Here is a 26,308-nt window from a genome sequence, read left to right on the forward strand (position 1 = left end):
GGCAGGGTCTTAAGCATGTTTCATCTGTATTTTATTATTTTACGTTGAATTTAACGTCTTTCTTCGTATACAAAAATCCTTAGTGTGGATTTATGACCAATTCGTCACCGACAGTCGAATGAAATCCAACCACACACCTGTTACTCGTTACCAGCTGGGGTGGGTGGGTTACACAGGTGTGGAGGGATGCCTTAGGGGAATGCGTCAGCTGAGTACGTCCTTCTATACTGTATATTACGAGGAGGGAGAGAGAGAGAGAGAGAGAGAGAGAGAGAGAGAGAGAGAGAGAGAGAGAGAGAGAGAGAGAGGCTTACCCTTGTGTTGCCCCCGTCACTTAACCGTGTACATAGGGACCACGTCTCTAATGTGTATTCACTGGTGTACACCCCAAGGGGAACTTGAGTGTCTTACATGTTCACGGACATCTGTCTGTCTGTACCGTGAATTCCTCAAGTCGAGATGTATTTCTACATTGGCATATCTATAGGTCTAGGTTTGTGCCGTTGTTTCTTGAACGGGCATTCCCTTGCCCTACAGCTGCATTATGGAGTGATCTAGTATTCGAAGGTTGATTGAATCGTTCGTGATAAAAACCTTCACTGAATCACAATTTTACGTTAGAGAATCATCATCATTTGTGTTGTCTAAGGCTCAGACCTCTGTTTTTAACGCTACCTCGCTCCTGCGGGAAATGGCGACCGTATAAAGATAGAAAATGTTTTTTTTATTTTTTTTTTATACTCTGTCGCTGTCTCCCGCGTCTGCGAGGTAGCGCAAGGAAACAGACGAAAGAAATGGCCTAACCCCCCCCCCCTACACATGTACATACACACGTCCACACACGCAAATATACATACCTACACAGCTTTCCATGGTTTACCCCAGACGCTTCACATGCCTTGATTCAATCCACTGACAGCACGTCAACCCCTGTATACCACATCGCTCCAATTCACTCTATTCCTTGCCCTCCTTTCACCCTCCTGCATGTTCAGGCCCCGATCACACAAAATCTTTTTCACTCCATCTTTCCACCTCCAATTTGGTCTCCCTCTTCTCCTCGTTCCCTCCACCTCCGACACATATATCCTCTTGGTCAATCTTTCCTCACTCATTCTCTCCATGTGCCCAAACCATTTCAAAACACCCTCTTCTGCTCTCTCAACCACGCTCTTTTTATTTCCACACATCTCTCTTACCCTTACGTTACTTACTCGATCAAACCACCTCACACCACACATTGTCCTCAAACATCTCATTTCCAGCACATCCATCCTCCTGCGCACAACTCTATCCATAGCCCACGCCTCGCAACCATACAACATTGTTGGAACCACTATTCCTTCAAACATACCCATTTTTGCTTTCCGAGATAATGTTCTCGCCTTCCACACATTTTTCAAGGCTCCCAAAATTTTCGCCCCCTCCCCCACCCTATGATCCACTTCCGCTTCCTTGGTTCCATCCGCTGACAGATCCACTCCCAGATATCTAAAACACTTCACTTCCTCCAGTTTTTCTCCATTCAAACTCACCTCCCAATTGACTTGACCCTCAACCCTACTGTACCTAATAACCTTGCTCTTATTCACATTTACTCTTAACTTTCTTCTTCCACACACTTTACCAAACTCAGTCACCAGCTTCTGCAGTTTCTCACATGAATCAGCCACCAGCGCTGTATCATCAGCGAACAACAACTGACTCACTTCCCAAGCTCTCTCATCCCCAACAGACTTCATACTTGCCCCTCTTTCCAGGACTCTTGCATTTACCTCCCTAACAACCCCATCCATAAACAAATTAAACAACCATGGAGACATCACACACCCCTGCCGCAAACCTACATTCACTGAGAACCAATCACTTTCCTCTCTTCCTACACGTACACATGCCTTACATCCTCGATAAAAACTTTTCACTGCTTCTAACAACTTGCCTCCCACACCATATATTCTTAATACCTTCCACAGAGCATCTCTATCAACTCTATCATATGCCTTCTCCAGATCCATAAATGCTACATACAAATCCATTTGCTTTTCTAAGTATTTCTCACATACATTCTTCAAAGCAAACACCTGATCCACACATCCTCTACCACTTCTGAAACCGCACTGCTCTTCCCCAATCTGATGCTCTGTACATGCCTTCACCCTCTCAATCAATACCCTCCCATATAATTTACCAGGAATACTCAACAGACTTATACCTCTGTAATTTGAGCACTCACTCTTATCCCCTTTGCCTTTGTACAATGGCACTATGCAGGCATTCCGCCAATCCTCAGGCACCTCACCATGAGTCATACATACATTAAATAACCTTACCAACCAGTCAACAATACAGTCACCCCCTTTTTTAATAAATTCCACTGCAATACCATCCAAACCTGCTGTCTTGCCGGCTTTCATCTTCCGCAAAGCTTTTACTACCTCTTCTCTGTTTACCAAATCATTTTCCCTAACCCTCTCACTTTGCACACCACCTCGACCAAAACACCCTATATCTGCCACTCTGTCATCAGACACATTCAACAAACCTTCAAAATACTCATTCCATCTCCTTCTCACATCACCACTACTTGTTATCACCTCCCCATTTACGCCCTTCACTGAAGTTCCCATTTGCTCCCTTGTCTTACGCACCCTATTTACCTCCTTCCAGAACATCTTTTTATTCTCCCTAAAATTTACTGATAGTCTCTCACCCCAACTCTCATTTTTTTTCCATACTATTTGCCATTTCCCGCGTTAGCGAGGTAGCGTTAAGAACAGAGGACTGGGCCTTTGAGGGAATATCCTCACCTGGCCCCCTTCTCTGTTCCTTCTTTTGGAAAATTAAAAAAAGACGAGAGGGGAGGATTTCCAGCCCCCCGCTCCCTCCCCTTTTAGTCGCCTTCTACGACACGCAGGGAATACGTGGGAAGGATTCTTTCTCCCCTATCCCCAGGGATAATATATATATATATATATATATATATATATATATATATATATATATATATATATATATATACACGTGAGAGTTTAACTAATATTCTTGAGGACGAATAATTTGTCTCGTCAAAGACTGAAGAAAAGTTGGCTGAATCCACTTTCGGGAGGAAGGAAAAAGTTCATTATTTTTTGTAGCTGGTGGATGGCATAGCGCCGTCAGCTGTAATGATGGCGCCTTTGTACTCGCTGAGGAAATCTTGCAATTCACGGCTCGTGTCACCATTACAGGAGGATCAGCTTGGAGGCTCACGAGGTATGCCACCTGTGTGTGTGTGTGTGTGTGTGTGTGTGTGTGTGTGTGTGTGTGTGTGTGTGTGTGTTGTGTGTGTGTGTGAGTGTGTGTGTGTGTGTGTGTGTGTGAGGTTTTTGTATTTTTCTTGGGTAGGTATTTTGTTTGACTTTTTCTTGTCCAATGATAATAATGATAATAATAATAATGATAATAATAATGATAATAATAATAATAATAATAATAATAATAATAATAATAATAATGATAATAATAATAATAATAATAATAATAATAATAACAATAATAATGAAGTCTTTATTGAATTAGTTGCATCCAGAGCCTGTATGTATAGACAAAATACGGGGTTTGATAAACAGGAGTGTATACAAAGTATGGAAATCAGACAGTCCTCACACAAATACATAATTAAGATGAACCAAGTCTCTTAATTTTGCTGGGGCTGTTGTTGTATGTGTACGAAAGTTTGTAAAGGCCCAGTGCGATTGTGGTTGATTAAATGATTAAATGTAATGATGTTTATATACAGTACGGAAGGGTAGGGTGTTCTGCACATGTGGGGACCTCAGTGTGTGTGTGTGTGTGTGTGTGTGTGTTACGCCAGGTACCCTAGGATCGACCAATCGTAAGGGGAAGGTAAATAGTTGGGTTCGCTCAGAGCTGTGTGCTCGAAACACTGGTGAATCATAGGCTGTGTGTGTGACCGCCCGCTGCCGCTCTTGTCTACCGTAATGATCGAATTGATCACGTTCCCCGGCTGTGCTGATCGCTGAGCTTGTTTACCCGTGTGATCGCCATGGTCCTTCCGGGCCCGCGTCGAGGGAAATGTGTGTGTGTGTCATCTGTGAAGTAAAGTGACACGCCATGACGCCTCGCCAAGCGAGATCTGTAACTGGACATAGCCTAACCTAACCCTCCACCAGCCAAACTCCGGTGCGCAGGCCGTGCGCATTTTGGACGCTTGTTCGTCTCTCTCTTTCTCTCTCTTCGGTTGGGTCGAAGTGTCGTGGCATCTCTGGCTGCAGTGACTGACAGTCGTGGTCGTCGTCTTTGGTAAGCTGTCGCTCGTCGTGTGGGTGGAGACGACAGCGAAGGCCGCCCTTTCTCCTCCTCCTCCTTCCCCGAGTCTTTGTTCGTGTTGTCGTCAAGGGACGTGTCCTTTACGAGTGACGGTGCTGGTTATCACAGCAGAAGGAGGAGGAGGAGGATGAGGAGGAAGGGAATAGATTTGGCGGTGAGAAGCACAGAGGAAGACGTGGTGTAGGATTACCCGGGAAGCGTGTGTGGTTGATGGGTTTAGGGGGAGTGGGTTATGCAGGCGAGTCCTGTCTGTACAGGAATGAAGAATGTGATGGACAGTTTTGCTTGGGGGTTAAAAGGCATTAACAGTAAGTAGGGAATAACTTAGCGTATGTGAGTTACAGTGCCTTGACGTACTGCTGTCTCTCAAGCCTTTGAAATTATCATTTATATATTTATTTATTTATTAGTTTGTACATTCTGTTGAGTTCTGTGGCGTGGCAGACTGGTGGTGGCGAAGATGTTCAGGTCAGGGTGTGGGGGGTTCGAGACTGTGAATGTCAGGACTTGCTGGGAGTGTGTGTATGTCAGAGCCAGATGTTATGTGTCCGTATGCGTAGTGCTTTAACTGTAAGTTATACCCCGTATGAGAAGACGTGACCTAGAACTTAATAACCCTTGCACACACACCTTGAAGAGAAGTCGACCATTGGCCATCGTGACACACGTATGTAACTGACGAAGGCTCAGCACTCCCAGATTAGAAGAAGTGTTTGCAGAGCGTCCGCTGTGAATAGAACAAGAATGTAAATCAATGAAATTAAAAAAAAAAAAAAAGAAGAAATAAATGGAGAGGTTAAAGAAGCCAGGGAGCAAGGAAGAAATATGAAGCCCAGGTTATTGGTAGCTTCACCTGTGACCGTGTTCTCATAACCAGAATTCCTGACATGGAGAGCGTGAGGTAGGCACAGCCATCACCTCAAAGTCCGGAGGGTATTAGGGTACTTCCCTGTGTAGCTGTGTAGTCTACAGACGCGGAGGATGTTAGATGGTAGTTTTTTTAAGCTCGTTATGATCAACTTAAGGTGTTGAGTCAGGGGTTTATTTCGACGGACGGAACGCACGTTGAGTCAGGTGTGCTGAGTCAGGTGTGTGTGTGTGTGTATAATGCAGGTGGGACACATGCGGAGGTCTTCTACTAGCCAGTCAGCAGGTGTTGCCGGAGTGACGTTGAACCAGCTGTATCTCTTCCCTGTTTATCACGCCCCGCCATGATTCATCTGTATTGGTACAGCGGTGAGTCATCTGGTACGGCAGGGCTAAGCACACACCCGGCCAGCTAGGCAGCCAGCTAGGCGCCCAGAGGTAAACAAAGACATTGTTCGCCATCTTCCTCTGATTTAAACAGAGCCAGCCTTACAGGATGTATTCGCCATCTTCCTCTGATTTAAACAGAGCCAGCCTTACAGGATGTATATAGTAACTGTCACGTGTAAACAAAAGGCAAAATCCTTGGGTGTAAACAAAGCCAGCATCAGCTGTCACGGCGTAAACAAAACCAGCATCCGTGGGTGTAAACATAGCCACACTGGATGTACACATAGCAACTCACGTTTACGTAAACAAAGCCAATATCCCTGAGTGTGAACAAAGCCAGCCTCACTGACTGTAGATATAGCAACTGTCATGACGTATAAACAAAGCCAGTGTCACTTGAAGTGAGAAGAGCCATCGTTACGTTATGTAAATTTGGCCTTTATAGAAAGCATCACATATAGAACAGAGCTCAATATATATTTACTTCTAGAAATGCTAGGACAGTGTACAGGGTTCGAAGCCTAGTTGTGCAGGGTTCGAAGCTTAGAAGTGCTAGGACATTGTACAGGGTTCGGAGCCTAGTGGTGCTAGAACATTGTACAGGGTTCGAAGCCTAGTTGTGATAGGACAATGTGCCTAGTGGTGCTAGAACATTGTACAGGGTTCGAATCCTAGTTGTGCTTGGACATTGAACAGGGTTCGAAGCCTAGTTGTGCTAGGACATTATACAGGGTTCGAAGCCTAGTTGTGCTAGGACATTGTACAGGGTTCGAAGCCTAGTTGTGCTAGGACATTATACAGGGTTCGAAGCCTAGTTGTGCTAGGACATTGTACAGGGTTCGAAGCCTAGTTGTGCTAGGACATTATACAGGGTTCGAAGCCTAGTTGTGCTAGGATATTGCACAGAGGTCGAAGCCTAGTAGGACTAGGACATTGTACAGGGTTCGAAGCCTAGTTGTGCTAGGACATTGTACAGGGTTCGAATCCTAGTTGTGCTAGGATATTGCACAGAGGTCGAAGCCTAGTAGGACTAGGACATTGTACAGGGTTCGAAGCTTAGTTGTGCTAGGACATTGTGCCTAGTGGTGCTAGAACATTGTACAGGGTTCGAATCCTAGTTGTGCTTGGACATTGAACAGGGTTCGAAGCCTAGTTTTGCTAGGACATTATACGGGGTTCGAAGCCTAGTTGTGCTAGGACATTGTGCCTAGTGGTGCTAGAACATTGTACAGGGTTCGAATCCTAGTTGTGCTAGGATATTGCACAGAGGTCGAAGCCTAGTAGGACTAGGACATTGTACAGGGTTCGAAGCCTAGTTGTGCTAGGACATTGTACAGGGTCCAAAACCTAGTTATGCTAGGACATTATACGGGGTTCGAAGCTTAGTTGTGCTAGGACATTGTGCCTAGTGGTGCTAGAACATTGTACAGGGTTCGAATCCTAGTTGTGCTTGGACATTGAACAGGGTTCGAAGCCTAGTTGTGCTAGGATACTGCACAGAGTTCGAAGCCTAGTAGGACTAGAACATTGTACAGGGTTCGAATCCTAGTTGTGCTTGGACATTGTACAGGGTTCGAATCCTAGTTGTGCTAGGATATTGCCCAATGTTCGAAGCCTATTACTGTCCTTTCCTCATGTCTCGAAATTTTAGCATGCGATTACTTCCAGTGGTCCATAACCCACAAGTTAGCAAGAAGAAAAAGATTAAGTTGACTCTGCTACTGTACCTCATATGTTACTAAATTGTTATCAAGTATTCGTCTTCATTCTCGAAGCTACTGTCAGTGTTATATCATTTATGCATCAGATAATATAGTTAACCTATACCATTTATTTATATATTTTTTATCCCAATTAGCAGTCTATCATGCATTGTGGTTGCTGTTGCTTTTTCTGGTTTGACGTGGTGTATTTCCTGATTTGTATAAGATGGCTTTATTATTTATTTCTTCTGAATGTTTTAACGTTTTCTATGATACTGTTGACTGCTTGGCAGGGTTGCGTCCTCTCAAGGTAGCCTTTTTTTTTCTCTCTCTCTTCTCTGTTTTTGTGACATATTTGTTGGGGGACACTTCTTGAATTTTCTTGTCCACGTCAGTATGTCTACACGAGCAGGTATGGGTCATCTTGACCTCGGGTGGTGGGCCGTTGCTGTGTTATCTAGGGTGATGCGAGTTGTTTGGTGAGAAGCAAACCTAGTTTTGATGCTGATCACTTAACCATCTATTGTTTGTCTATTGTGGCATGGAATTGGCCGCTTTTACGTTAAGCCTCTCTTTCTGTAATTTTAGAAAGATGAGTACCATATCCAGGCATATGTAAGGGGTAAGTTGGTAGGAGACGTGAATGAAAACGCCGAACGTGGTTGGGTCTCGTGGTACAAGGAGTGGTACGGTAAGGGGAAGTGTGAGGGTATAGAGAGGTTTGATTGGAATTGATGAATTGAGAAGGCCAGTGGACTCTCCATGTCCAGGCGAGGAAGCCACTGGCCTCCAAACGAGGCTGTATGTACAACCCCGGAACCTGCGTACTGGGGTTGAAACATGACTTATGTCGTAAGAAAAAAAGGAAAGACGAGCGAAAACCATGGTTGAAACATGACTTTATGTCGTAAGAAAAAAAAGAAAGACGAGCGAAAAACATACCTATATCAGGAATAATTTAATGCGATGATTATTCTAATATATTTATGAATTCGATACAAAGCGACTCTTATTAATCAGACGCAGAATTAAGATTATATTTGCCTTATAGGTTGATGAGACTCATTTATTCTTGAATACGTTCACCTACGTACATTATGATTTTCCAGTTCGACATAATTCAGGGTTGTTATTTATCTCATGAGAAAGTACACGCCAGAATTCTAATAGTTTTGTTTCTTGGGTACAAAGTTACGAGCATTGGGTTGGACAAGACCCAAGTTCAACAGTTATTTATATTTTTAAAGTCATTGTGCTCTGCCTTTGGGTATGGGTCAGGTCAGACTTGAACTGTCCTTTGACATCTCTTGTCCATCTAAGGTAAAAACGTGATGAATGTTGGCCAGTCGCGCCACACAACTGTACAGATCAGTGGTTCAGCCCATATGGTGGTAATTTTGATTGAATGACCGGACATCATGACGGGTGGGAGAGGAGGAGTGGGTGTGTGTGTTTCGCCTCCCACCACAGGTTGCTGAAACACCCCGTTGGTTGGGTGTGAGGCTAAGGCTTCTACTGCTGCCACAGTGTTCCTCCTCCTCCTCACATCTTTTATTCGTTATTAGAACTCGTATTGAAACATTCTGACACCAGTCACCACGTCTTTGTACTTGTTGATGTGGAAAGCAACGCGTCCGAATGCAATCTTTAAGGTATGTATAACACTGTCAGTTCTACTGTATTTGTTTACTAAGTAATTTAGTGTTGCATACGGTCTTTATCGGTTTTCATACCAATATATATATATATATTCCAAAAAAGGCCCAGTCCTCTGTTCTTAACGCTACCTCGCTAACGCGGGAAATGGCGAATAGTGTAAAAGAAAGAATATATATATATATATATATATATATATATATATATATATATATATATATATATATATATATATATATGTATATATATATATATGTATTTATTTTGCTTTGTCGCTGTCTCCCGCGTTAGCGAGGTAGCGCAAGGAAACAGACGAAAGAATGGCCCAACCCGCCCACATACACTTGTATATACATACACGTCCACACACGCAAATATACATACCTATACATCTCAATGTACACATATATATACACACACAGACATATACATATATACACATGTACATGATTCATACTGTCTGCCTTTATTTGTTCCCATCGCCACCTCGCCACACATGAAATAACAACCCCCTCCCCCCTCATGTGTGCGAGGTAGCGCTAGGAAAAGACACCAAAGGCCCCATTCGTTCACACTCAGTCTCTAGCTGTCATGTAATATATATATATATATATATATATATATATATATATATATATATATATATATATATATATATATATATATATATATATTGGAAAACGAGTTGATATAGTCTGAAATATATCTGCTCATGAACATGTTGGCACTAGTAAAAGTCGGTTTGAAATAGACTCATTGACTCGTCCATGGAAGGGTTTTGATAGTAGTGGAACATAAAGAGTTAATTAACTACATCATATTGATTGTGTGGGAACCATATGTGAAATATAATACATGTATCGTCCCGTACGTCTGTGTTGGTCGTAGGCAGTGGATCATTGGCGAATCAGGTTTATGATACAGATCATTGTGATATATTTCTGAAGCTTAAGCACCGTATTACTGGACACTTGGGCCACACATCTCCAGACGCTTGTGGCATGCGTAGCTCGGAGGGTCTAGTAAGGCGTGGTGCGATTGGCGTGGTAAGACTTTGATGCAGTGGTAATGAGGCTTGCATTAAGGGCAGGTGGAGATCTGGTGAACCCACCTAGTGAGGTAACCTGTTCCAGGGCCAGCCAGGCAGGCAGCCAGCCTGCAGACCACCATTCCACGCACGGCCCTGTGTGAGCCCATCTCGTCTGGGTTCCACTGCCTCCTGCAACACCACCACCACCTCCCCCCTCTCTTCCTTGCCTTCCCTCCTGGCTTCTGTGTGTGTGGCGCCACTGTAGCTTCAGTTCCTATTCTACTTTTTTTTTTTCCTCCTAAGTTCGTACCCAGTGGTTATGGGTCTTATTCTCACCGTGTCCTTCATTCACCTCTAGTCTGTAACTCTCGACCATGCCTCCTCCCTCCTTCTCCTCCTCCGCATTTAGGCCTAACCAAACCCCCATCCTGTCTCATCTTTCCTCATTTTTACTTTATTATTTTTTCTTTTTTTTTTTTTACATTCTTATATCCTTTTGTTATTAGCTCTCCTACCCTTTATCCATTTATTTTTTATTGCCCTCTTACATCTGTCTTAAGATACCTTTACCTGCTCTTATCGTCCGTTAAAGTCTCCGTTTCCTCCCCTGCTGTAGCGCTCTAGGCACGATTCTTGCTCCCCCTCTCTCTCTTGGCCCCTCGACTCAAAGATCACACACAAGCTAGGCCCCCAGAAGTCTTGTGCGGGTCGCCCGGCGTGCTTGTAGGATATTGTGGGTGTGTGTGTGTGTGTGGGGGCGATACAGTAGTGTGGAGAGTACAGACAGGGTCGGATCAGGTAGCGGTGTGGGCCAGAGCCTACCTTCAGCCAGGACAGTAGGGCTGTATCGGGTAACATTGTGGCCTCTGAAGAAACCTAGCATATGGGTAGTGTGCAGCTGTAATGTAGCAGACTGAAACGTGACCTCAGCTGTGTTGATGGGTCTGCGAGAGGCGGCGCTACGGGCTCAACTGGAAGACCATACACAAACACACACACATTATATATATATATATATATATATATATATATATATATATATATATATATATATATATATATATAATCCTATGAGTCCACGGGGAAAATGAAACACGATAAGTTCCCAAGTGCACTTTCGTGTAATAATCACATTAGGGGAGACGCAGGAGAGAAATATAACAGTCAGTTGATATGCATCGAAGAGACGAAGCTAGGACGCCATTTGGTGAACATATATATATATATATATATATATATATATATATATATATATATATATATATATATACACACACACACACATCAAAGGTTGCTGAACTAAACGGCTAAGTTGCAATAATCTTGGAAAAATATAATCCCAAGATCGAACGCAAGTGAATTTCCCGTGTGCCAGTCACTAAAGGTCACTAAAGTGTAAGAGAGATGTTGATTCTACAAAACTTGTGGATTTTCCACGTAAAGTTACCACCAGTCTAGACTATTTTTTTCAGTCACTGGAGAGAGCGTACCGTACAGTCACCTATCCCTGAGTTATAGCTTCGTATATTATATTTCTTTATTTAACGCTCTTTTTCGTTCATGTTGTGATCCTGGCATTTTATACGGCATCAGTGGGTGTATATATATATGTATATATATATATATATATGTATATATATATATATATATATATATATATATATATATATATATATATATATATATATATATATAAGCGCCATCGGGATCTCCGTAACTTAAAAAGATCTGATTTAACCTAGCCAATGAAGACCTTACCTAACCTAGCTTAGCTTTCTTAACATTTGAGAAGAAAAATCCCGATATTGCACAAAGGAACCACGACCGACTTTGGTGCATGTGTGTGTATGTGTGTGTGTGTGTGTGTGTGTGTGTGTGTGTGTGATTGCAATTTGTATGTTACTTTGAGTAAAGAGTTTTACACTCGTGTTGCCTCGTTTCCTGACCGTGTATATATATGTACCTTGTCTTTCCTCCTGTGTATGATTACACACACACACCCTACACACACACACACACACACACACACACACACACACACACCCTAGCTAATGCCAGATGTGATGTCATGGCATCATTATTATCCAGGGGGAGAGTGGCTTGACCTAACCTTGAGGGAGGTTTATTGGTCTGCTCTCACTTCTCTCCCTCACTCTCTCTCTCTCTAAGTGTTTCTTCTCTCTTCTTTTGATGTCAATCGACGCTTTTACCTTCAAGGTGTGGTGACTAGTGCGTTCGCGTCAGGCTCCGCATTATGTATTAGTTTTTTATTACATTACTTTTCGTCATTGCTATTTTCATACACTAGGGATGTCGACAGATGTGGGAGTCACTTTAAGAAAATTATGTTGGCAGTTTTTTTTGTGTGTCCCGCCACCACCATGGTGTGGATGAGGAGGTATTATGTGTGTGTGTGTGTTTGTCAGTCTGTGTTCGGACGCACTCAAGAACTACACCCAATAATTTTTGCAGAGGAACTTGACATTTGCATCTGTGACGCTGATGAAGCCATCAGATCTTGAGGCCTTAACTTCTGGCTAAGTTTGTCTGTCCGTCAGAACGCAAAATTCAAGTGTTGAATGATTAGAAGATTGCACTTAAGTCTGTTTCGATGAAGACAGATGTTGTAAGAATCGCCTCTGTTATTACACTGGTCGTCGGAAGGGGAAGGGGATGTTACATTAATAATCAGGGGTGAGGAGGAAGGGGAAAGGGGGGAATGTTACATTGATAGTCGGGTGGAGGTGAGGAGTGAGATTAAAGAATATGAAGTTACCGCACGTAAATGCATTCTAGAATTCGCAACCACATTGTAGCAGCAGGAAGACCCGAGGTGGAGTATCATATAGGTGGAAGATAGGCGCGGTGGCCCCGTCAACCTAGCTCTCTTCGAAAGAGAAACAAAAAAACATTCGAAGCCATAACCTGGATGTAAGGGGAAGCCATGGTTCTCCGGATTATCGTTTCCTTCTTGAGCCAGATTTTTTATCCCTTTGTTAACGCTGGTGGTGGCCCTGTGGTTAGGGTGTGATTGGATATTTTAGTGTGGTGGTGGTGTTGTGATGATTATCTTTGTGATTAGGGTTTGGGATGATGTCTGGTAAGGTACTGTTGCTGAGGGAGTTCAGACTTAAGTTTTCATGGCCAGGGCCCTGCTTGTGAGGGAACTGGTGTGTTCAGGCTCTGTTCATGCTGGAGGTAAAGAGCTGATCGCTGTGTATTGCAGTTTGGTAAGCGCTTGTGTATTTAGTGGTTCAGAGTTTATACTAGTAGTCATGGCAGTTCAGTGTTGGAGACTGGTCGTGTGTCATGGATGGTGTTCAGTGTTGGAGACTAGTCGTGTGTCAAGGATGGTGTTCAGTGTTGGAGACTAGTCGTGTGTCAAGGATGGTGTTCAGTGTTGGAGACTAGTCGTGTGTCAAGGATGGTGTTCAGTGTTGGAGACTGGTAGTGTGTCAAGGATGGTGTTCAGTGTTGGAGACTAGTCGTGTGTCAAGGATGGTGTTCAGTGTTGGAGACTAGTCGTGTGTCATGGATGGTGTTCAGTGTTGGAGACTAGTCGTGTGTCAAGGATGGTGTTCAGTGTTGGAGACTAGTCGTGTGTCATGGATGGTGTTCAGTGTTGGAGACTAGTCGTGTGTCAAGGATGGTGTTCAGTGTTGGAGACTAGTCATGTGTCAAGGATGGTGACCAGAAGTTTTAGTGTTCATGTCGATGATTGTCCAAGGGGTTAGATGTGGAGTTTGTTGACAGCACTGACGGTTGAGTGTCTAATGTAGTGACATTTCTGATGGTTGAATGTCTCATTCAGCCATCACAAATGTCACTACATTAGACACTCAACGATCAGTTGGATTTTAGGTCATTGAATCATTAGCTTAGAGATAGTTTTGATGGTTGATTATACAACATGGTGGTGGTTGTGAAGGCTGTCAGTTATGCTGATGATTCTAATGGTTAAGTTTCAGTGCACAGGAGAGAACTGGTGATTGGGTAAATGTGAGGATCAGTCTAGTACGTTCCCAGTGTAAATGTATTACGTCAAAAGGCCATTCTTTTGGTCAGGACCGGCGCTCCTTCGTCCTTAGTGTGAGTTGACCAGTTCATGTAGTGTTAGATTCCTTTTGTAAAGGGAATGATACCTGACCGATTTTAAACCCGAAGTTTATATTTCGTACATCTATTTCAGGAAGTAACGGAACTGCGAGAGCTTCGGAAACTGAATCCTGACTTATCAGTCTTATTCATCCGTGTGCCTCACCTCCCAGAGACCTTCAGTGATGACCTGCCAGAGTCAGAGCAGCATGATATTCTATGCAAATTACGAGTATTACCCTCGCCAGTTCGACAGGACCACTTGAACCATCCAGCACCCGTCATACCCACAACTTCACAGTCTCGTCCTCAAGTGCCAGTCCAGCTCTTCCGCACGCTGTGTGACGACCTTGGTAGGTGCTGTGTGTAGACACCTGTGCAAGATATAGCCATATGCATGTACCACATGATTATATGCTTACTGTGATTTTGTGTGGTTTTCTTGCTCCATTTGGATTGTGCTATAAGTCTTTAAAAGAGAATCACACTGTTTGCATTATTTCCTCATTGTTTTGCCATGCCTGGCATGTATGACAAGGTTTTCATGGTTATGTTCCTGAAGATTTGAATGGGTAAATAAAATTTGATATCAGTGTTTTGTTGCTACTGTTCAGATTCATGTATGGTCTTTTTCTGTCTGTTTATATTGAAGGATGGAGTGAACATTTTTTTGATTGACTGGGGCTTGAACATGCAGGAGGGTGAAGGGCTTGCATGGGATAGAGTGAATTGGACTGATGCATAAAGGGGTCTCTGTACTGTTAGTGGACTGAAATGGGGCATGTGGAATGGCTAGGTAAACCATGGAAAAGTGTGTGGGGGCCTGGATGTGGATAGGGGGCTGTGGGTTCATTGAATTGGACATTACAGACAGAGAATGGACATGAGCCAATGCAGCCTTTCTTCGTCTGTTTCTGGCCCTGTCGCGGGAAACAGTGGCCAAATTGGAGTTGGAAGGATGTAGTGAAAAAGATTTTGAGTGATAAGGGCCTAAACATGCAGGAGGGTGAAAGGTGTGCTTGGAGTAGAGTGAATTGGAACGATGTGGTATACTGGGGTTGATGTGCTGTCACTGGACTGGATCATGCCATATGAAACATCTGGGTAAACCATGGAAAGGTCTGTGGATCCTGGATGTGGATAGGGAGCCATGGTATTGGTGCATTACACATGATAGCTAGAGACTGAGTGTGAAAGGACGTTGCCTTTTTTGTCTTTTCCTGTCGCTACCCCATTGAAGTGTGTGTGTGTGTGTGTGTGTTTATTGGTATAATTTAGTTATATGCTGATTTATATTTTTTCTTTTTTTGTGAAGGCTTCTTAACCAGGACACCATCGCCAAAAAAATTCCGATGGCGGTTATTAGAACAGTGCTACCGCGTGGACAGTGAACTTGTAGACAGCCTTGATTCTTTTGGTAATGTTGTTCCATATGTGAGACTGATCTTGCAAGCCCATCTCATCCATGCATCTACCCTCCTCAATCAGGTATGTCAGAATGTCTAACCAAGTGAATGGGCAAAGTGTAACTAAAGTTTCTTCATTTTCCTCTGAATAGAGAATTGCCTTATATCTAGTTTATCACCAGAAGTTGAAATTAATATGCAGGACTTAATGGAATTTGTAGCATCTCATGAAACGTGATATAAATTAGGAATCATCTGGTTGTTTAGTTTTTTTTTCCTCTGATATTTGTTTGTCTTATGCTTTGTTCTCCCTGGAATCTCCCTTCTACAGTATTGGTCATGGCAGAAAAGCCTCCTGGTTGGCTTATTCAAATTCATCTCCCTAATATGCCCCATCCAAGTTGCTGCTTATTTGGTCATCATCCACTTTCATTCCCATTTTTTTCACTCCCAGGATGATGGCTGTCTTCCCCATACTACTTCGCTTCTGCTTCCCTCCATCATATTTCGTATCTTATCCAATGTGAGGAAACCATTTTTAAGGTTTATATCTTAACTCATTGAACTGATAACACCGTCAGCATTCCTCAAATAGTTGATTTTAGCAGCATGAATCAAAAACCTATCAGCTCCATTCTTTTCACAATATTCACACCCATAGGTTCGGGTTGATAGAACTATGCTGTCCTTCACTCGTTTTTTAGAGATCGAGTGTGTATTTTTTGTTTTATAAATCTCTTCAAGGAGCCAGGCACCTACTTCTTGGATAAGCTTCTCTTTTGTTTCTCCTTCCTGTGTACAGAGTTTACTCAGTACCTGTCCTAATGATTCTGATTTTCTAACTTCTAACAGTAGTTCAACATTCAATCTAATCTTGCACTTCCACATGAGACATTTACTGTGTATGGCATTGCAAGGTCTGCAACTTCACACTCCTTCCTTTCCAAAACCATTTCCTTATTTTTATTTTTTTTTGGCATTTCAACCTACTTGTATACACTATGTAAAAGTCATTTATCACCTGTGCTGTCTCTTCAGTCTCCGCTACCATTGCTGAAACTTCCTCAGGTAAGGTATTCACCAATTATTAGGTCCTTCTGTCCAGCCCAATCTTTGTATCTTCTCTTCCTATTCTTGCTTTCATCTCTCTTTTCCCGTTCCATATATATATACACTGAAAAACCAAGATGTCTAACTCTCATGCATTTCTCATATCTTTTACTTAATGTATCATCCACTTTCACTCCTACTTTACTGATTTGTGTAGATCTATTCTGATTGGTTGGGGAACTTCATTTCTAAACCATAGATTTTCAGGACCTCCCACAAACCAATCCAGTGCACTTTATCACCCATTTTATGAAATTCTTCTACTCTATGCTTACCTTCCTTTGTGTTATTTTCTCCACCTTTATAATAACATTTTCCCCTACGCCTTTGGTATGCCTAATATGTTGATTCTTATTGAGTTTTACACTCATTCTAACCATTTTTGTTTTTTACAAGACACTGTTTTTGCTTCTGTTCTTTTCCTGACAAATAGAAATTATTATTATAATCTTTCTTTCAGGGTCACATTCGATGCATGAGAAAATTCATCCTGTATGCGTTTGACATGGCCCGGGAAATCCAGATCACACCAAGAAGAATAAGTTATGCTCGGGAAAAAGAGGCAGAGCTTTATGAAAGTCTAATGGCAATTGCATCAAGTAAACAGGATGAAATCCGTAACTTGATAATTGACACAGTTGCAAAAATGAAGGATGACCTGCTAGATAAAGCTGCAGCTTATGAATTTAAAGGTATAGTGAAGATTGATAGCAGCTGTAAAAACATACTTTTGTGAAGTATATTTGTAATTATGGATTGTTGCTACTGATTCCACCCCCTTCAAAAAAAGAAAAAGATTATTTAATTGATTAATAGATAGATGATGAAGAAAAAATAGGATAAAGAAATCAGGGAAAAATTAATCATGAAAAAGTGTTTGTTGGAGAAAAAATAATGTACCAGAGAGTCGTACATGCAGAGAAAGTTGATAGGCAAAAAATAACTACATAAATTAAACTAAGTGAAGAGAAATGAGAGCACCAAACACATGATGAGTATATAAGGTTCCGCATGACCCACAGTTATGAGAAAACTTTGCCACCACAGAAATACAAATCCATTATTAACCATTTGTTTTGCTTTGTTGTGTAGTGCTTGATTTTATGAAAGCATTATTTGGCACTGTCTAAAAATTGGTGAGGAGACCCTTTTTTCATACATATTCCCCATTTCCCATTTTAATGAGGTATCATTAAGAACAGAGGACTGAACCTGAGAGGAAAAAAATTGTCATTTGGCCGCCTTCACTGTTCCTTCTTTTGAAAAAGTAAAAAACTGGAGGAGAGGATTGCCAGCCCCTGCTCCCACCCCATTTAGTTGCCTTCTGTGATGCACTGGGAATATGTAGAAAGCTTTCTTTCTCCCCTATCTCCAGGAATACATTTTGTTTATATAAAGATGAAAAGTATATGCATGGAGGAGAAAAAGTGAAAATGTAAATCCTTATTTACCTTTTTTTTTATGATAGTGTTTAAGTTTACCTGTGGCACGATTCAAAACAGTGGCATAGAAATTGTATCTCGTAAGATGTGTGTGGTTGTTTGAGGTTTAGATGACATAATTGACTCAGAATTCATGTTGGATACAAATGAATCAGTTACCCTTATTGTAGGAATTATCATGATCTTTTTTCTACAATTAACAGATGTTGAGACCTTACCATCAAGTGAGGTGGTATGTGGAAGAGAGGTTCGGCAGTGCACAGGAGAGATACAGGAGCTCGTTATAGGAACCCTCAATAGCGAAGTTGGTCGTCAGTTAGTTGATCGTGTAGATGTTATGCGAGAATCCTATTTGGGGACATTACAACGATGTCTGGAGAGTCTAGAAAAGGATTGTCGAGCTTGTGGTGAAAATCCCCATATTGGAGATGCCCTAAAACAGGTAAAAAGTGAATCTGCTTGATGAAGAAAGTTACGTGATTTTTATTACAGAAAGTCATTAAGGCAGTAGTTGGTAGGCAGCTAATGACCAGTGCTACCCACCTGGGTATCAGGAGGGTTAGTGACATCTGCTTAGTGAGCCAGCACTTCTGTGGTTATCAAGTTGCCTTCCTCTGACCCAGGTAGCTGTCTTTTCTTTCCACCTCACTAACATGTGGACTACTACCATTCTCTCTACAAACATACAAAATCTCCCTGTCATATGTAACACTTGACAACATTTAACTCGCCCAGCCCATTCTTCGTAACTAGATTTACCTGTGGTGAGTACTTTACATTAGCCTTGCTTTTTGATGAAATGGTAGGAGCAGTAGATGGTATTTGGTAGGAACATTTTGGCACAATTATTAGTAAGGAACATTAGGTAGGAGCATTAGATAGAAATAGTTATTAGGAACATTAGATAGGAGCCTCTGCAAACACTGCGCTAGACTTGCCCTCTACCAGTGTCGTGCTATGGATGAGGCACAAAAGGATAAGAAATGGCATGGGAGTTCTTTAGTTGTGGAGACAATTGTGGCCACCCCTTTGAGACAGTTCCCATAGGAGCAGGCATCAGGGATATAGATAGATACATATTTATTTTATTTGTTTTGCTTTGTCGCTGTCTCCCACGTTAGCGAGGTAGCGCAAAGAAACAGGTGAAAGAATGGCCCAGCCCACCCACATACACATGTATATACATACATGTCCACACACACAAATATACATACCTATACCTCTCAACATATACATATATATATACACACACAGATACATAGATGTTATTATTTCATAATAGCTCAATGCTTTGATTATATGGAATCCTTAGGAAGTATTGCTGTATGCAGTTTGCATTTTATAGATGATATGACTTTTTTTTACATAAACAGTTTGCCAGTAGTTTATATGAATTACATCATGAAGTCCATACTTTTAAGAATATGGCCTTTAAGCATGTTAGACAACCCCTTGGAATGCTCATCTTGATGCCTTAGCACAAGAACTTTTGGAATTTACATAAAAGAATAATTGACCTGATGGCTACATTTTGAATCCTTACACCTGTTTCTAATGTTAGGAACTTTAGGTAGAAGTAGTAGGTAGGAATATTAGGTAGAAGCCTCTGAAGACACTGCCCTTAAGTTGCCATCTGCCTTGTTAAGGACGAGGCACTAGAGGCTAAAAAGTGGTACTAGAGTTCACTAGTCATAGAGACTGTTGCTGTGGCCAACCCCTTGAGGGAGTTCCTGAAGGGTTCAGGTGTCAGAGATATAGATAGATAGGCACCTTTTTTCCTTAGGCTTTTTTATTCCAAATTAAGGAACATTACCAGCATGCTTTTCTCTTTTTGATAATAACTTTCTCAAGTAGTCCTCGCAGCTGTGTTCACAATATGTTTTGTCACATACGATATTAGGCAGGGAACTTATCAGATTTTTCAGCCTTGCAGTAGGTGTAATGTTTCTTCAGGATATCAATGAAATTGTCTTTATATTTTTGATCTACCAACAATTCATATTGAGATTTGTATTTCTGAAAATGAATTTGATAGGTTGATGATCATAGATAGTTAACTTCTGTTGTGTAATTTTTGTACTTGCTTATAATGTATGGTGAGTGAAAAATCCTTTCTGTTTTTTCTTCATTTTCAAATAGAAAACAGAAGTAATTACATAGCAAATACATTTCAAGAACATTATTTACTTGGTACAGTGTTACATACCGTGTATTATAGTATTTTCTCTGTTCTCCATAGATGGTAAATGCTGCCTATCAAGTTGAAGTGTCAGTGACCACATCCTCATCAGTTCTTCGTACTTTGTGGGAGAAAATGAAGCAGTTAGTTGCCGCCATGCCTGGAAGAACACCACCCATCATTGATGCCGAGTGGAAGAGAAAAGTTGCCTCAGATATGATTGCGAGCTTGTCAGAAACTAAGCTTACAAGAAGCATTTGTGCTCAGGTGGATTTGAATTACTATTGTATGCCATGAAATTTATTTGCAATACACAGTATTTGCACCAATGAAATAGATAGTAGTTTGTGAAAAATTTTGCTTTGAAGACATGATGTGCTTTCCTTGAGGTGGCACTTGTCTTTTTCAGCATAAGCCCATAGTTCATGGTTCCCTCACAGGAAAGTGGTTCAAGGCTCCCATACGTCAAATGTTATCCTTTGGCAGGTTTAAATTTCTTGTACATATCTATCCATATCTCTGATGCTTGTTCCCTCTGGGAACTTCCACTAAGAAGGTGGCCAAAGCAAAAGAGTCCCCACTTATCCCTGTCCCTTTCCTTCAATTACACTGTTTCATGCATATGACCCCATTTTTCTCCCCTCAGTGCTCTTCCACTCTGTTTCCATAAGTCGCAAGTGATCTTCCTCTCACTTCAACCCCTTTAATTGAAGTGTTATACACTCTTTCTGTAAATTCTCCATCTCTTATTCTGTCCAAATGCTCAAACTATTAAGTTTCACCCAATCTACCACTCCAAAATACATCCCCTTTGCATTCTCTAATGTAACAAGTCTCTCATACACCCCTTCATTATTTTCTTCTTTCCATCTAGTCATACCATAAGCATCCAGTAACTCGTTTCTACAGCTTGGATTCTTGACCTCTGTGACTCATCCCATGTCCATGTTTTAGCAACATAGGTCAGGGTTGGGAGGACTGCACTGTTCCTGAATCCTTTCTTCACTTCCATAGTTACTCCATTGCCCTTCATTGTTTTATCAAGGGACCCAATGACTCTTCTACCCCATATTGCTATCTCTCCTTCAGCATCACCAAATTTGCCCAAAATAGCTCTCAGATACTTAAATTCTGTCACACCTTCCAGTCTTTCTACCCCCATATCTATAACAAAGTTTAGTACAGTTTCTTCTTTTTCTCTGTAGGTCTTTGCAAAATCTATACTTTCACTGTGTTTCCTTTCAAACACCAATACTTTGCGTGTCTCTCATTTATTTTCAGTCGCTAACGCTTACACACATCATGAAGCACACTTACACCTTATGTTTTAGAAATAAAGTTCTCACATTGCTCTTTGTCAAGGATTTGATCTTCATTTGCTTATTTTTCACTATTTTACATTACAGATTTTCTTCTATCTCTCTATATCTCTGATGCTTGTTCCAGCTGGAAACTCTAGTGCATTATTTGCAGAGGCTCCTGCAGATTTTCTTTTCCAGTTCACACATATCCACTGATTTTCTTCAACCTACCTTTAGTATTGGCTTTGTATATTTTTCCCCAGGAGTCAAGTTTGCCATGAATAGGATAACTTGTAGGGAATGGGCATCAGAGATATAGATAGATAGATAGAATAACTTGTAGGATCATCCACAGACATCATATTGTCATTTATATGCACCAATCGTTTTGTGTGAGTTCTTATTTTACCCGAGGCATTGTCACCTGAAAACACATAATGTTTATTTTGTTTTTTCTATCGTGTTGTTATTCTTACAGTTCCGTGAAAGGTTGAAAAACAGCCATGAATCCTTCTTGGGAAGTTTGAAGCAGCTAGAAGCACAATTAACTTGTCGTTTGGAAAGAACAGAAGGGCAACAAACTCGAATTAAAAAAGTGGATGCACCAAAACTTGCACGACTGTCTTTGGAATCTACTTCTCTCAGGGATATGATCCTGTATGGTAAAAGATTTACATCAGCAGTATTTGGTGTTTTGCAGGGTCGTAGAAAGTCGCTTCTGTGTGCGTGTATCTAGAATTCACAGTTAGAACTGCCTTTCAATATAATATCCATAGTAATTTATAGTTTATCCCTGGGGATAGGGGAGAAAGAATACTTCCCACGTATTCCCTGCGTGTCGTAGAAGGCGACTAAAAGGGGAGGGAGCGGGTGGCTGGAAATCCTCCCCTCTCGTTTTTTTCAATTTTCCAAAAGAAGGAACAGAGAAGGGGGCCAGGTGAGGATGTTCCCTCAAAGGCCCATTCCTCTGTTCTTAACGCTACCTCGCTGACGTGGGAAATGGCGAATAGTACGAAAAAAGAAAAGAAGTAATGGATCTTTCTGAATGTGTACAGTTGTAGGATTGATATGGATGAAGGAATAAAGACAGTAGATTTTTCAAGAGGAAATAGATAGTGACAATAGTTAAAGAATAAACAAACATACCAATGGAAGGAGAATAAATTTAGATGAAACCTGATTTTGCTGTTTAGTATGGTTCATTCTGGAATCTTAAGGTTCAAAGATGTGACTATGTTGAGGAATTGAATAAAATGAATATAGATACTTTACACATGATGAAACGCTGCCATTACATCCACACTGGCACATCTAGACATTCTTTTGTCTGAAATATTTTTACATCATTTTAGGCATGCCAAGACTGGACCGAGAGCTTGGAAGGGGCCAGTATGGAGTGGTGTATGGGTGCGAAGTCTGGGGTGGTTACCGGCCATGTGCAGTCAAGTCTCTTGTTCCACTTGATGAGAAGCACTGGAATGATTTGGCAATGGAATTTCACTATACCAGGTAACTATTACTCCTTTTTCTTCCTTGTTTTTATTCATTGATGCTTGGAAAGTAAGAGTAACCTCAAGTATTTATGGTATTGAAGTGCACTAAAAAAAGGACCTTTGGTTCCTAAAGATTTTAAAGTTTTAATCTTTTTGAATTTGCTTTAATTACTTGTAGGAGTACAGTTTTGGAAGAACTGTTTTTAACCCATCAAAGAGCTGTAATAATCATGTTTGTCCTAACTTATTGGTAATGACAATTTTATAATCATTAGTTGGGAGGCAGCCTTCCAAAATGAAAAGACCATCCTTTGTCTTAGCTAATGTTTGACAGGAATCATCCAAATCGTAATCTAGTGTCTTGCTTCTAATGCCCCAAGTAGGCAAATTCATTCTCTTTACCTGCATTACCATTAGGATTTGCTGTTTACTTTTCCCACCTGAAGGCAAGTTACCCAAGGGAAAGGATGAATAGTTTAATTGGCTGTGAGCACAAAGTTTGGACTGGGTATGTGAGCTGTAGTTATGCTTTGTGAAGAATGGATTTGTCAGAGCAAACGCTTTTTTAGTAGGTCTTTACAAGGAAAACTATTTGTGGAAGCCATAAACATGGAAGTTTACTCATGAAACAGCAGGCATACTTGTTAGGAGTCAGTATAGAACTACATGATCGGCAAGTGTGCACCAGGTTTTGGTGTGGTAGAAGTCTAGTTAGAGATCCCTCTGATGCACAGGTGTGAAGAGCGAATCTGACGGTGTTACTGTTGAGACAAAGCCTAGATAACTGTGGTGGAGTGGTGAATTAAAAGGCCTTAAATCACGAGTACACAATGATGGATTTAAGCTTATGTAGTCTTTCAAATACAACATATGCCTGTGCTGTTGAAACAGAGTATTTTTACATTGTTGCCTTATTTTGATTGCACATGGTGCAGATAATCTGCATTATCTTTGAGAAACTATTGCATGTGTACTTGTATGATGGCTAGAGAATGGATGTCAGTAATAGAAGCCTTTGTTCATGTTAGTGGCTTTACTGTACTAAGACAGGAAATAGTGAACAAATGTGAAAGTAAATGTGCTTTACAGACATTTAATTGCCTTCTCACTTACCCATTGTATGTTTTGAAGGATATGCTCCTTTACTGGACATACTGAATTTTAGAAAGCCCATATGACTACTGGAGCATAATCATCATGTAATTTTTGGGGTCGTCATAATATGTCATTAGTCATCTGTGGTCAGTGCAACTCCAGACTGGTGAATATTGTACAGCTTGACTCCCCACTAGAGGAATTCTACAGCTGCCCATTTAAGGATGGGTTATTTGAATTATTCTGGTGTACAGGTTTTGATTGTTACCCAGTTACCAATACTAACAGATCTTTCAGGCAAGTCTGAGGTTCTTTCATGTGTAAATAGAAAGATATATGTGTCAAAGACAAACATAGTGTCAAGAAAAGCATGAGTTTTGGAAACAGGAGTGCAATTCTTTTCATGTCTAAAGTTTTCTTGGGTTAGTTTTATGAGAAACTGGGGATAGGAGAGAAAGAATACTTCCCACGTATTCCCTGCATGTCGTAGAAGGCAACTAAAAGGGGAGGGAGCGGAGGGCTGGAAATCTTCCCCTCTCATTATTTTTTTTTTCCAAAAGAAGTGACAGAGAAGGGGGCCGGGTGAGGATATTCCCTCAAAGGCCCAGTTCTCTGTTCTTAACGCTACCTCGCTAATGCGGGAAATGGCGAATAGTTTGAAAGAAAGATAATGGATATGAGAAGTGATGTTCAAAGCACTTTATCTCAGTGTACCTCAGTGTGTTGGGATGAAGTAATTGCTTATTTCAGTGGCAATCTGACTTGATATATCATGATCAGTCCTAAACATATGGCACCTGATCAGAAATATCCTGGCAGCTATCGATTTAAAGGAAGCAGGGGTTACATTTGTTAAGCTATTTTAGTTCTATTTGAGGACTAACTAATCTCTCATCACTTACAGTTTACACTTGGTGCTGAAATGTTAGGTTACCTAAAAAAGGATTAAGGAGGAAATTGAATGCACTGCTTTGTGTGAAATGTGCAGAAAAGCATTAGGATATAGGTATGAACTTTGGTATCACACTTGTATATACAGTGTTTCTACTACTTGCTTATTTCAGATAACTTGAGTTTGCAGAAAATATTTTACCACTAATAAGGTAGCTACAACTTCTTGTCGATGTTATCAGAGATCTTCTTTATAGATATGAATTTGATGCTTATCTAACTCTTGGCCTTATAGAAGTGTTCCGGAACATGAAAGGATTGTTGCTCTACGTGGGAGTGTAATTGACCATACTTATGGTCAAGGTGAAACTCCAGCTGTTCTCCTTATAATGGACAGACTTACACGTGACCTCTACTCTGCAATCAAGCATGGTCTCGACTGGCTAGTCAGATTACAGGTGAGGAACTTTACAGTGGGTGAACTTTCCCCAGCCACTTAATCTGAAATATATACAAGTTTTCTTTAGTAGAACATTGGCACTTTTTATTATTATTGTATACTGTTGTACCTTGTTTGATGCAAAATCATATTATAAAAGGCTTATTTGTTACGTAATTGTAGGTAGCTGTAGAAACTTTAACATTATGGATGGCACATATGTTTAAAATTATGATGTTTCAACAGATTTCTCTGGATGTGACTCAAGGAATCCGTTTTCTACACTCACAGGGTCTTGTACATAGAGATATAAAACTTAAGAATGTATTGGTAAGTTCTTTTCATATACTTTCACTGAAGTTTTCTCCATTTTGGCCACAGAGGGTGCCTGGTAGTTTGCTGATGTTACTAATGAACACTTTAACTGCTACTACGTAAAAAAATTAGGACCAATATCCTCTGTGCTTCCCTTAATGTTTGAACATGTTCGGCCAGCCTTGTCATGTAGAAACCCAATCATGCCTATTAGTTATTGTGTATTGTGTTACATATACCTGAGAATGAACATAACAGTGGATAGAATCATGGGGAAGACATAGGTCAGAGGATGGGTGCATTAGGGAGTGTGTGAAAAGATGAGGGGAAAAATGAGTATGTTAGATTGATGTAGTAGTCAGGTGCTATTTCATGTATGGTGGGGTAGCGACAGGAATGAATGAAGGCAGGCAGGTATGAATATGTACATGTGTATATATATATATGTATATTTCTATGTGTGTACATGTTGATATGTATATGTGATGTGCATGTATGGGCATCTATGTATATATATGTGTATATGAGTGGATGGGTCATTCTTCGTCTGCCTCCTGGCGCTACCTT

The 26,308-nt window shown here is 41.0% G+C and overlaps 1 protein-coding gene across 2 annotated transcripts in view; it reads left to right on the forward strand.

The window, feature by feature from the left end:
* LOC139764289 (dual serine/threonine and tyrosine protein kinase-like) overlaps positions 1 to 26,308 on the forward strand; it is a 119,473-nt gene that overhangs the window by 67,392 nt on the left and 25,773 nt on the right. For both annotated transcript variants that reach the window (XR_011716340.1, XM_071690772.1), the window contains exons 4-12: positions 14,165 to 14,423; positions 15,386 to 15,558; positions 17,047 to 17,278; positions 18,232 to 18,470; positions 20,268 to 20,474; positions 21,987 to 22,170; positions 22,861 to 23,017; positions 25,283 to 25,445; positions 25,673 to 25,756. Coding sequence is in view for 1 of the 2 variants with exons in the window: in XM_071690772.1 (XP_071546873.1) it covers positions 14,165 to 14,423; positions 15,386 to 15,558; positions 17,047 to 17,278; positions 18,232 to 18,470; positions 20,268 to 20,474; positions 21,987 to 22,170; positions 22,861 to 23,017; positions 25,283 to 25,445; positions 25,673 to 25,756 (1,698 nt within the window). In the remaining variant the exon portion in view is untranslated. The remainder of the gene's footprint in view (positions 1 to 14,164; positions 14,424 to 15,385; positions 15,559 to 17,046; positions 17,279 to 18,231; positions 18,471 to 20,267; positions 20,475 to 21,986; positions 22,171 to 22,860; positions 23,018 to 25,282; positions 25,446 to 25,672; positions 25,757 to 26,308) is intronic.

This window comes from Panulirus ornatus, chromosome 49, assembly GCF_036320965.1.
Source record: "Panulirus ornatus isolate Po-2019 chromosome 49, ASM3632096v1, whole genome shotgun sequence".
In the NCBI taxonomy this organism is placed as follows: domain Eukaryota; kingdom Metazoa; phylum Arthropoda; class Malacostraca; order Decapoda; family Palinuridae; genus Panulirus; species Panulirus ornatus.